General features: G+C 44.4%; 1 protein-coding gene across 1 annotated transcript in view; it reads right to left on the reverse strand.

The window, feature by feature from the left end:
• Nucleotides 1-9,716: 9,716 nt before the first annotated feature.
• The window catches only part of SLC22A15 (solute carrier family 22, member 15), a 42,465-nt gene continuing 39,530 nt past the window's right edge, over nucleotides 9,717-12,651 (reverse strand). The window contains exons 11-14 of the mRNA XM_004689487.2: nucleotides 11,496-11,684; nucleotides 11,103-11,188; nucleotides 10,455-10,503; nucleotides 9,717-9,889 (exon numbers count right to left, since the gene is read on the reverse strand). Coding sequence (XP_004689544.2) covers nucleotides 9,872-9,889; nucleotides 10,455-10,503; nucleotides 11,103-11,188; nucleotides 11,496-11,684 — 342 coding nt within the window. The 3' untranslated portion in view covers nucleotides 9,717-9,871. The remainder of the gene's footprint in view (nucleotides 9,890-10,454; nucleotides 10,504-11,102; nucleotides 11,189-11,495; nucleotides 11,685-12,651) is intronic.

The raw sequence follows: 12,651 nt of genomic DNA on the forward strand, positions 1-12,651 counted from the left end.
ACAGATCAGATAACAAAACATAGAATCATGACCGATCTTATCAAATGCTCAAAAAAATGTGAAAAACACCATGGAAAAGAGAATGTAAGTACATATATTTTTAAAAGAAATCAAATAATAATGGTATGTATAAAATAATTCCAAGGACTTGGACATTATTTTAAAAACAGAACCAACACAGAGATGCTTTAGCTCATCTGATCAAGTAAAAATTTAAATACACAAAATGCAAATCAGAAAAAAATAGTCACAGACATGGAGAGATTACCCTGCTAAACTTCTGTTAATCAATTTAAAATCCATGCAAAAGTGAATGATATCCTAGAAAAATATTGAGAAAACTGACTCAGCAGAAGTAAAAACTGACTCAGCAGAAGTAGGATCACTGTAAAGGACACTATTAAAATTAATTGCTAATGTGTTAAGAAGGTGCTAGGCTGAGAAACTCCCAGGAAATACATACTTCTCCTAATTTTTTGTAGAACACCATGAAACACAACAGATGGCCACAGACCCACACATTCAAACATCGCAAATGAAAACATTCGTCCTTTTGCTGCTGACCTTTTTAAATAGATAATTCGATAAAATACTACTTGTAAAGTCGAAGTCTCTTGTTGCCTTTCCAAGTCTGACCTGCTCCTCTTTGGACCCCAAAACCATGACAATGAATGAAGTCTGCATCGTCACAGGCTGAGATAAAAAAAGGCATTTTTAATCCAGAGGGACAAACTAAAGGAGTGAGAGAAAATGACAGGGGAAAATGCTCCATTCTTCAGAAAAAAAATAAAGCCGGGCCCCTAGCTCTAGCTCCCTCCACACACCAACATAAACTCCAAGTAAATTAAACAAGTAAGTGTGAAACCAAATAACAAAGGAAAGCCAAAAAAAAAAAAAAGAGGAGCGGACTATTTCTCGAAAAACATAGAGGAGGCACATTTGCTAAAGTGTTGAAAACTAAATAAAAATTCAAAACTGTAAAATTAGAAAGCATTTTCACAACACAAAACAAGCAGAGAGCTAAAGTAGGCAATCCACAAAAGAGCAAACGCAGTGATTAAAGAACACAGATTCCATTTCCAGTTACGAGAAACATGTAAAGTCAGCAAAATGTTTAAAGTCATGCCCTTTGACCCAAACCTTATCTGAAGGCATGGGAGTGTCGGGCTTACTATCTGCGTTTATAACAGGAAAAACTGGACATAAAACAAATATTTAGCAATTGAACACGTTCTAACAAGTTCCGTACGATGAAAGACTTAACAGACTTTAAAATAACATAGAGCGAAAGATTTAGTAACAGTAAAATGCTTGTGTAATACTGACCAATAGGGGAAAAGCCAGTCACAAAACATGACCCCGGCATGGAGTCAAAGTTCTCCGTTACGGGGTTTCTGACTGGATTGTACTACATTTTTAATTTTTATTGTCCCTGTTAGCTTTTTCTTTTCTTTTCTTTTTTTACGATTAACATAGTGTGTGCCATATTTAGAATCAAAAGAGAATTAAATATGTAAACAATAAAAGTCACTATTCAGAGCTGGTGGTGTTGCGATTGCACAGAGAGAAAACTGACTCTCCCTGAGACTAGAAAACGAGAAGGCAGCGAGCAAGCGGCAGACACTCGTGAGGCTGGGAATTTGTCTTTAAAACAGCGAGCCCGTCTGTTGCCCTGAAGGCTGATGTATGTCATCTGTAACTGCGTTTCTGCACACACCGTCACCAAAGCTCCCTCTGGTTTCCGTGATCCAAGCACAGATGAGCCTCTGGCCAGATCCCTCTCCCCTAAGCACACCTGAAGCCAGAGAACCCGCAAGCAGCACTACATCGCTAAAAAACAACGCAAAGCATTCTGGCTTGGGTTCTCGGGGTTCATTCTCATGCCTTGGGCCCAGAGATGGTGTAGCCAGAGCTCCTGGCTTTCTCTCCTCCGTGTCCTGTGGAGCTCTAGATGGAACACGCGTGTGTGCACGAACACACACGCACACGCGAGTGCACACAGATACACACACCCCCAGTCACCTCCTCTCTCCCACACTTACCGCTCCAAGCTGGATCCAAAGGGGGGAGACGTGTTATCCAGTCTAGAGGAGGCGCTTTTTATAATCCTCTCTCTCCTCCTCCACCTGGAGGCTCCAGGCTCCACCCCAAGCCAGGGATTCCTCAGCAAAGTGGGAGGAGGTAGGAGAAGGCAGATGGTGGGCTCCTCTCTGGGCTACCGCGGAGCTCAAGGATGTTAAAGATAGGGGAAAGATATTGGAAAAGTCTTACTTCTTCAGTTCCATGAGAGTTGGCAAATGAAGTCGATCGAGTGAAAATATGCATTTTCTTGAACTAGTCGATATCAATTTCATTTTTGGAAAAAAGATACCATAGGAGTTCACATCTTAAAACACTTTTAAAATGTGCCCATTAAATTCTTGTTTCACGGTTTTTGGTAGTTCTCAAGTGGTGTAGCTTCGTGCAACGTGGTAGTTGGAAATTTACATATATACCACTGAGTAATCAACACAACAGACTTAGAATAAAAATGGTGTTAATATTTCAGGTCAAAGAAGGGAAAAGGTGAATTTCCCTAAGTCTAAAACTGTATGCGCGCAGATATCGCCAGGACTTCTAGGAGTTCTTACTATGTCTTTGGGAGTAGTTTTCACTACTCCAAACTGAAAGCTATTAAGCATCAAATGAAGACGTTTAAAGAGGAAAGTGCAAAAACAGCTGTGAGCTGAGAAGGCCCCGATTGCTGGGTCTGGGGCTGGAAACTAACTGGTCAGTCTGATTTAGAGGAGAGAGAATTTCCAGGAGGAAATGTTCGCAGTAGTAGTAAGCTCTTTGGTAGTAGAATTTTAGCCTAACTAATTAATCAGCACATAATTAAATAGCATGATGGCTAGCTTAGGTGTCATGTGACTTAGTCTTCCTTCAAATCACTAGCAGATGACTCAGCCTGAGATCTCTTATCTCAAGAAATTCTTCTTTGAAAAAGAAGTCCATTCCTGTTACTAGCCAGTTTCCAAATTTGGATCTCAGAAGCTTTCTCTACTTGCACCTTTTCAGACCCACAGTCCTTCAACTTTCTTATGCCATTTAGATCAAAGGCTGGGGAACTTCACAGCTTGAAAAATTCACCTCTCCCACATCTGCCAATTCTAAGACTACCATGCTGGACACACAATAGGCCTACAGTGAATTTTTCTTTAATGTACTTGGTGGAAGAGAATGTTCACAGCTGCCCTAAAGTGAGCAACAAAAGTCACCCCAAAGAACATTGCAGGGAGACAAAGAGGAACATTCTAGCTTCTCCAGTGCACACCTAGATTTGGCCCATTCCTAAGGAGGAGTCAGAGTCTTAACAAGATTTCCAAGGTACATTATTGAGTGACAAATCTATTGCTCCACTGACTTAGTTCTGGAGGAAAAATCTCAATAGTTCTAAAAATACAGGTAAAATCATCATCTAATTAGATGTCTGCATGCAATCAAAGGCCTGAGTCAGCTTTTGAAGAATTCTACCAGGGTCTGTTCTCAATTTACTGTTCTTGTCCTGGAAACTGGAGAGAAACAGGAGCAGTTTCTAGCAGTCTTTGAAATAGAGTGTCTCCTCTTTTTAGAATTGTCTCTCATGGCAGGCGCTTGGGGCAATGTAGGGCATGGGCTGTGACATGTGGAAACGGATCTAAACAGAGTTGTGGTCTTGAGAAACTTAGTGCCATCAGTCACCTTGTTTTCATCAAGAAAGGGTTGTAAACCTACCTAAGAGATTGCTGAGAACCACATTTCAGAAACAGAACGTACTTACACGGCGATCTGGTACAGGGTGAGTCAGATAGCTACTTACCATCACTAGTGTCATCTAAATCAGAAGCCCATGGAAGGAATGAGGCTGGGCGCAAAGCAAAGGACTCTCATGTACCTTGAGGTACCGTCCCTGAAGAAGTGACTTCTGGGGAAGAGGAAAGTGGATCAAAACGGGTGGGAAGAGCTCTATGGACATAGGTGAATTGGTGGTGGGAATTTCTTGGGACCATACACGAGATGATAAAGTACACATTGTATGAAAATGAAGAAGGATGCAAACAATATGTAAACTTCAAAAATAAAGTCGTAAAAAACAAACAAGGGAATAAAAAAAAGTGACTTCCAAAATTCAGGCTTTAACAATGGAAAGTTCCTGCCGGTTACGAGTTAGAGGACTTGGGAAAGTGGCTTCAGTAGTGCCTCGGCTTTCTCGTCCACCACATGATTGAGTAGTTTTCTTCCAAGTACTTGGAATATGAACAATGCGCAATAAGTATTATTTTTTAAACCGGCACCTAGATGGAGACTGGCAGATGTAAGTACGCTAGATATTCGATACATGAACAGAATGCTGTTTCCAAGGGAGTTTCTCCCATCAGAAATCAGCCAGAGAGCGTACCTGCTCACCTGCGCCCATCTTCTCAGGATAATCTTGAAGCTATTCGGGGTGATGTGAAATGCCTAGGAGGATACTGAAAGCCACACCAAATTGGGGTTACCACCTCCTTTCTCATTTTCTGATCCATTCATCAACAAAACTTGTTAAACTTGACAACCAGACTTGTCAACAGCTTAATGCAGGGCTTAGCTACACAAGAATAAAATACGCTCACTTTGTTCTTGGATTAAAAACTTTTCCCAAACTTTTCTGCTGCTACTCCAGGTCTGCAACTGTTTACACAGTCATTCTTCTCCTTATCTGTCGAGGCTTATCAAGGCTCATCCCTCTCCCTGATGGCCTGGGATCTGGGAAGATTACGAATTCTTTCACAGTGAGAAAAGCATCTGTTAGGTCACTTCCCCGCTAGGACCGCAGTGAGCTAACAGTGATGGCATTCTATCGCCCAGTGGCATCTGAGGTCATGTTTTGAAGACGCTTTGGAGGCTACTTGTCAATTAATAAAGTTTCTTCAGGAATGTGGCAGAAATGAGAAAGAAATACTACTACCTAATGGTCCAGCTTCCCCCTTAGGCTTTACTGTTTTTTTTTTTTTTTGAGGTATTTCTTCATTCTTCTGACAAAGCATTCCTCTGATAAATCAAAGGTGACGTATATTTTCCAACATACGAGAGCCAACTTGAGTTAAAAATTTAGACATTGAGCCAACACTTAGTGATTTTCCCACTTCTTGGTCATATTCCTTAAATTCCTGACATTAAGCTGACAGCAGCTCTGAATTTCTGTATGTTGTTTACATTGGATGAATTATGACAAGAGACCTGAACATTACAACATCAACGATTATGCCATAAATTCTTCTAAAGAGTATCTTTACAGCCAGCCTCTAGGGAGGCTGTTTCTCTAAGGGGACAAGTACATATCTAGTTTAGAAAAAGAAATCACCAGAGGGGAATTCTATTCTACAACTCAGTAGGATGGATGGGACTTTGGTAACATATTTATAAATGTATAGACAAAACTATTTTCTAAATCAATCTTTCTTGGTGTACTTCCATTTTTAGACTTTCTTAAAAGGGGTCATTTTTTCTTGTTTATATCTAACTCTTAACTAATTTTACACAAAATAGTGAGATAAAGAAACAGTTAAGATGGAATAAAGGTTTTTCTATTTATAAGTTGCTTACTCAGAGCTAAATCATCCATTCGACCCTCTCAAATAGATGTTGGGAAGAATATCTATCTTCAGTACGTTACTTAATTGTCCCGTTAAGCCAAACCCACTGCAACTGCTTTGTGTCTGAGAATTCATTCATTAAAAAACAAAACAGGGTCCCTCCTGGTGGCTCAACGGGGTTAAATCGCAGCACTATGAAGCTCTTTGCAGCCCCTGCAGTACGAGTTCAATCCCAGGTCAGGGAACTGACCCACAGGGCGCAGCACACCTCTCCTGACCTGCCCACTGCTCCCCTCAGCGGTGTATTTCAGTAGATCCGCCTGTTCTGCTCCCCACTCTGTCTCTGGTGAGTCATCCCCTCCACCCCTCTGGCCTGTACCCCAGTTCTTGTATGCGTAAATGAAGAAATCTTTAAAAAAAAAAAATGCCTCCAGTGTCAGTGTCCTGCTTATTCTGCTGGTTCTGAAAAGTTACCAAGATGAATAAGATATGGACCTTGTTTGCTTTTGAGCGCCACATGGCACACCTGCAAGGGCATGAGGGGTCCCACATTCTTTCAACATATCTGAATGCTTATCACACACGGGGCCCTGCACTGTGGGCAGGTGTGCGGTAGGAAAAATACACGTTTCCTGCTACAGAGAGCTTATGATCTAGAAGGGAACACATCCCATTTATTCAGTTACACAGTCAGTGCTATCATGGAAAATGATGCAATGTTCAGGAGCATGTAACAAAGGAAATAATAGGATTTGGTGAGAAAACTGCTGGAGAATACAGCTACAGTCACTAATACAACTCAAAAACAGTCTCAGGTTTAAATTCTTTTGTAAGCAGTTCATTTTATCAAACGGGTTCACTGAAAACAAACAAACAAACTTGAAGCTGGAGTCCTGGGCTGGGGCTGGCTTCTCCTGACAAAGCCTGACTTTTCCATAAGACATACAACTTGGCAGAAATGACACAACAGGTGCCATAGACTTAGAATCTCGCAATGACACCCACTTAGGACACCCAGGACGGGCTGAATGAGCACCCCCAAAGGCCTCCGTGTTTGAATCTCCAGGACCTGTGAGTGCTACTCTTGTGGCACAAGGCCTTACAGATGCCATGAAGGGGACATCACACGGAGGGGGATGGGCTCAGGGCCTCAAGTAGCCACAAAGGTCACTCATGAAAGGGAGGCAGGCAGGGTGAGGGGAGGCGACTGACCACGAGGCCAGGGATGCAGGCCCGCCTGCAGCATCCGGAAGGAGTGGGACTGTCTATGGAGAATCCAGAAAACACCAGCCCTGTGTTTTTAGCCCCATAACCAGCTCATTTTAGAACCTGCCCTCTGGAAGCATAACAGAAAAAAAATTTGTGTTCTTTAAAACCATTACGTGGGCCCTCCCTGGTGGCGCGGCGGGTTAAAAAGCACAGAACTGAGAAGCTAAAGCCACTTCAGTATGAGTTCAATCCTTGCCTGCCCCGGAGGTGACCACAGGGTACGGCAGACCTCTCCTGACCCACCCGCTGCTCCCCTCAGCAGTGGACTTCGTCCATCTGCCTGTTCTGCTCCCCACTCTGTCTCTGGTGAAGCCTCTCATTGCCCCTGCACCTCTGGCCTGTACCCCAGTTCTGTATGCATAAATAAATAAATCTTCAAAAATATATATAAAAAAAATAAAACCATTAAGTTTGTGTGACAGTTATCAGGCAACTAATAAAATGCCCTGTTGCTTACAAAAACTACCAGGCCCTGGGGATTCTCTATGGAAAAGTTGTTTGATTGGCACTTCCTAGTCGCTGCCTTCTTCTGTTCTTCCTGTGAAAGCGAAATGGTCTCTTCCTCCTCCTCCCTTGATATTATCATCCATTCAGGGAAATGGAAAAATTAATTACAATAAATAACACGGGAGAACATTATTTGACAGTGAACTGCTCTTCTCAGTACATCTTCCTTCCTCTAAACTTCAGGATTAAGTTCTCTGACCTATGCCATGTTAGATGCAAACATGATCCAGACATAAAGCACATACTTGGCATCATCGAGAAAGTCAGGGTGTTCACGGGGGTCACTGTGGGACTTTTAAAGTGCATGATGAGGCGCTCTCCCTTGTGGTGCAATGGGCTAAAGCACTGCATTGTGAAGCTCTCTGAAGCCACTGCAGCCCGAGTTGGATCCCTGACCCGGAGGCGACCCACACGGTTTGGCAGACCTCTCCAGACCCTCCTGCTGCTCCCCTCAGCAGTGTACTTAGTCAATCTGTCTGTTCTGCTCCCCACTCTGTCTCTGGTGAATCCTCGCACCCACCACATCACTGGCCTGCACCCCAGTTCTGTAAGCATAAATAAATCTTTAAAAAAAAAATGCATGATGAACGCTGGTCATTGTTTTCTCCAGAAGGATCATCGATGCGATGAGCTGCCTGGCAGGAAGTTTTTCAGTTCCTCTTAATCTTGAATGTCAGCCTTTCCTCACTCCCCACCGAAAGGCCTAGCGTGGTGAGGGAGGCTGGCAGATCACCCTGCAGGGAAGGTGGTCCAACATACATTATGGTCTGTTTTTTGCATTTAGCTATTGAATGGATGCATGCCTCCTGCAGCAGCGATGGGAAAGCATGCCTGCTTTTACTAAAGAAATACCTTTATGATCATGAAAGTGGCTCTAGGAAGCACGTGAACCTGTTGTACTCTCACCAACAAGAACAGTTTAGCTGCAATGATTTAAAAAGTCCAGTCTGAAGCGATGGATGCTCACCCACTTTCCCGTGCCTCCCAACACTGAGAATTTTCTGTTGACCCCTCTGGATCATCTCTCATCCTGTCCTGGGCCCCAGGAGGCGGGGCCTGAGCAGCTCTCCATCAGTGGGCTTGCTGTTGCATTGTCTTTTCTGTGCTTTCTGGATGCTATGCTCACAAGTTGGTAAGTTTTTCCTTTATGACACTCTGCAGGTCCAGGGTGAATTTTGTTTTACCCATCTCACATGATAATTTCATTCTATGTCTTGAAGCTGTATCTTGAAGCAAAGCTAAGAATCTAATCTATGCTAAATCCATTGTTCTGTGGGATCTAGACTAAAGTTATTTTAATACTAATTTGGCTACATCTGCACTTGACATATTTCAATAAATAAGTAATCTCTCTAAGCTTTCTGTTACAGAGCTCCAAGGTCTCAGCTGAGAAGTTATTTGAATGTTTCCACAGATGCTAAGCTCTTTTTCAGGAGAAATATAACCCATAGGGAAGGGGGATAATGTTTCTCTTTCATAATAAAGAGACTTCTCTATTTTTGCAAGAGACTATTAGTAGTCTTGACTGTAACAGGGCAGAAAAAGCGTGTCAGTATCTTGCATTAGCAGGTTCTTCAGTTATCCCCTAAAGAATTTAACTGTGGAATGACTTGATGTAGCAAAATCTCGCCAATGTTGTGTTCAACATTGTTGAGATGCACCTACCTCACAGAACTCTCGTGTTTCATTCCATTTTATGAATATAGAAATGTGTCTGTACATTTCTGTGCTGACGGTATTTTATTTCATGGTTTCATGCTGACAGCGAACATCTTTGCACGCATCTCCTTGCACACGTGGGCCCGAGGCAAAGACTAATACTGAAGGTGGCTCTAGCTGCAGGTGCTTCATTCGGCAGCTGACGGCTGGATCTGCTTCTCAAGTGTGAAACCACCTTCCTTCGTCTTTGCTAGAATTATTTCCATTGTAACACGCACATGGAAAATACGATGCCATCAACACAGTTAGTCTCAGAGTTATTGAACAAAGCTGTTTTGGTTGTATATGATATACAAATCCACATGTATGCCTACACAGAGCCAGTGTGTGTGGCATTGTTTGTACAAACGATGGTTTATGGTAAAAAATACCTGAAAATCCCTCATGCCACATGGAGAAGTAGCATGGTGTCACTAAACTTCCATGCGGACTCGCAATGGGGTACTCTAGTTGATGAATAAGTTTCTGCATCTGCCTGGATGTCAGGAAATTCCCTTTTCTCCTCTCTTCAACACTTAATATTATGACACCGTTATCCCCAACCTAATGGACTTTAAATGGTGCCTATCAATGAAAAGCCATTCGAATACATAATGAAGGACATGAAAGTACTTTAATACCCTTCAAGGTTCGGATAGATACAGCATAGCTGAGAGGCCACCATGGAGGACAGGAGAATAGCCAGCCCACCTGTGGTGCCTCCCGGCTTTCCAGAAGCAACCATTAGCCTTCACGACATTTTTCCTCTTTCCCGCTAACGCAGTTTCTGTTTCTCCAAGAAATTAGTAGACATGGAAGTCCTGGAAATATAAATATTTTCCTAATTGGGCAAGTAACCTAAAACAATGCTTCCAAGCGTGTCGACCCTAAGGTAAAACTCCTCTTGAGGTCACATTCGAGCTGTGTAGACAAAGCTTCAGCACATGATTTTTGGAAACGAAGCCTGACTGTGGCTGATTTTCGAGCTGGGGGCATGGAATGGAAGTCCAGCATCTGCTCGGACATTGTGGCGCGTGCCTCGGCAGGCAGGGGCTGCTCCGTGTAGGCCAGGGCAGACTTGGGTCTCAGTGCTGCCCAAGCCTCCCGGCCCAACACTGAACACAAGACAAAAATGTGGCAGATAACTTGTTTCTCTTGGTCATTACAAACAGCACCTTTATGTTTAGCTTTTAGCGGTCGGGCGCCCTCACGTCCCTTTGTAACTGCCTCTGCTTTTCTAAGACTGGGTCCCTTTCTGCTCATGGTCTGAAATTATCGCTGGCACAGGGGCCCGCGGCCGAGGTCTTCCTGGTGAGGTACACGAGGGGCGGGGAAGAGGGACAGCGTCTGAGTACCAGCGGGCACCGAAAGGGAGCCACGGCTCACCTGACGCCGAGGAGCTGCTTGGTCCAGGCGGCTTCTCCTAGTGGGTCCTCTGCGGGAGCAAAGGCATGAGATACTCACTGGGTGGGACGGCGCAGAGGACCCCGATTTCATCGGTCCGAGTAAAGCGGAGTCTGTGGGTCACACAAATGACCGCTCAGTGCTTTTCCTCTGGCACAAAACTGAAATGTCCACACCAGCTCCAGGGTTCCGGGTAGGAGCAGTGGCTGGGGCAGAAACCAAACACGGTCCCCCCAAAGCAAACGGGGCCAGGCCTGAAGACGAAATCTCACCCCACTTAAAATGGTGAGAACGCTGTCTGATCTGCCCTGAGGGCATGAAGGAAAAGCGACAGAATCAAATCTCTAGAGACCCATCCGCTGCCACGCTGGCAGCTAAGCTAGCGTTCTGGCCAGAGGCCCTGATTCTGAGATAGCCCTGAATTTTGGACAAATTAACTATTTCTTTAATACAGTGGCGTCCTCTGCTAGGAGACCTCTCGTCCAACTTTCTTTGTGCCTGGAAATACCAGTTCACACCAAGTTCTGTTATGTCCAAGCCCATCTTCCTTCAACCAGGCTTCCTGGGAGAACCCGCCTGAGCTGAGGAACAGAGAGGGTGCTCTTTCCTGGGGTGGGGCTGCCTCCTCACTTGATCATCTGGGTCTCTTCATCGGCATCGTAGAACTCCTCTTCCTCCTCACTCTCACTCCCCAGAGCACTTTCCTTGTGTGAAGACTGAAGCGGAAGAGGAGAAAAGGCAGTGAATTGATGTCTTGGTTCTGCAGTGACTGTTACTTCCTAGCCACTCAACAGAGTGTTTTTATGACTCTATTTCCCAAAGAATTAGGCCCTTCGAGGGTTCTAAGGCAGCTACTAAAATCCGTGATTATCTTTATTTCTCCTAGAAATCAGCCACCATTAGACTCCACCCTTGCTTCCTAGCAGTTTTCACTTGGTTCAGCTGCTCTCAGCAGAACATTCCTTTTCTCCCCAAACCAGGCTCATCCACAGGAGAGAACTATTAAGAAAAACATCATCGTACCTGAGGGGGTTCCAGGGTCTGTAAAGATAACGCTTCCTCCCCCAGCCTCCGATATGAACACACCTGAAGGTCAGAGAATGTCTCGAGCAAGGGACTATTCAGGGTTTCTGGCAACAACAAACTCAGGAGGCCGGAGGTCAGGCCTGTGGCTCCAAAAACAATGAAGGGCAGAGACCACTGCACATATCTCTGCAGGGCGGGAAGAAAACAGCAAACTCAGGGTTAGTCTGCTGCGGACGGCATCAGTGCCGAGGGTGACGGGCCGGGCTACTCATCAGGCTCATGCCTTCCAGCCAGCTACACTACAAATGCTTCCTGCCCCGTGGAGAGTCCCCGGGAATGTCCTGGTGGTCCCTGGGCGCGAAGACTCGGCAGGGGCCAGAGATCTGCTGGCGTGAGGATGAGGCGGAGCAACTGTTTTATGTGTGGTGGTTGTGGTGGGCTTGGCGAGACCCGAGCAGGCTAGAATTGTGGTCAGGGGCGTGGGAAGCCAGCACTCAGCCTCAGGCATTGCTCAGAACACAGAGACCTCCGAGTCTCTGCACATAATTGGTAATGATGAACTTTCAAGTTCTCAAACTGGACTTGACCAAACAATCCCATAAACACCCGCCAATTCACGTAGCCCGTAACTACGAGGCACGGGGTCAAAAGAAATATTCTTTCTCTCAGCACCATCCACGTTGCCCCAAATGGCATGAGTTTATCTTTTTGATCGCTGAGTAGTATTCCACTGTGTATCTAGACGGCATCTTCTTGATTCAGTCATCTGTTCTGGGGCATTTAGGTTGTTTTCATATCTTAGCTATTACAAATAGTGCTGCAATCAACAGGTGTGTTTTGTGTCCTCTGGGTAGATTCCAAAAGTTAGCAAACGAGTAAGAAAATAAATATATATATATATATATATTAAAAAAAAATAGAAATACCCTGACAATGAAAAGAAATCGCCAGAACCCTGGCACACACGTGGCTTTGAACTCCCCAAACTGAAGACCATAGCAAGCCAGCGACACAGGCACTTGCTTTAGAGATTCCAAATTTAAACAGATTCCTTAAATACAAACAGGTTCAAAGATTACGTTCCTTGTGGACTTGCTCTGGGGCTTTTCCCAGCTGACTAACATTCCTGAATTCCTGCACACGAGTCACTTGG

This window comes from Condylura cristata, unplaced genomic scaffold (assembly GCF_000260355.1).
Source record: "Condylura cristata isolate star-nosed mole 26May11 unplaced genomic scaffold, ConCri1.0 scaffold00026, whole genome shotgun sequence".
NCBI lineage: Eukaryota > Metazoa > Chordata > Mammalia > Eulipotyphla > Talpidae > Condylura > Condylura cristata.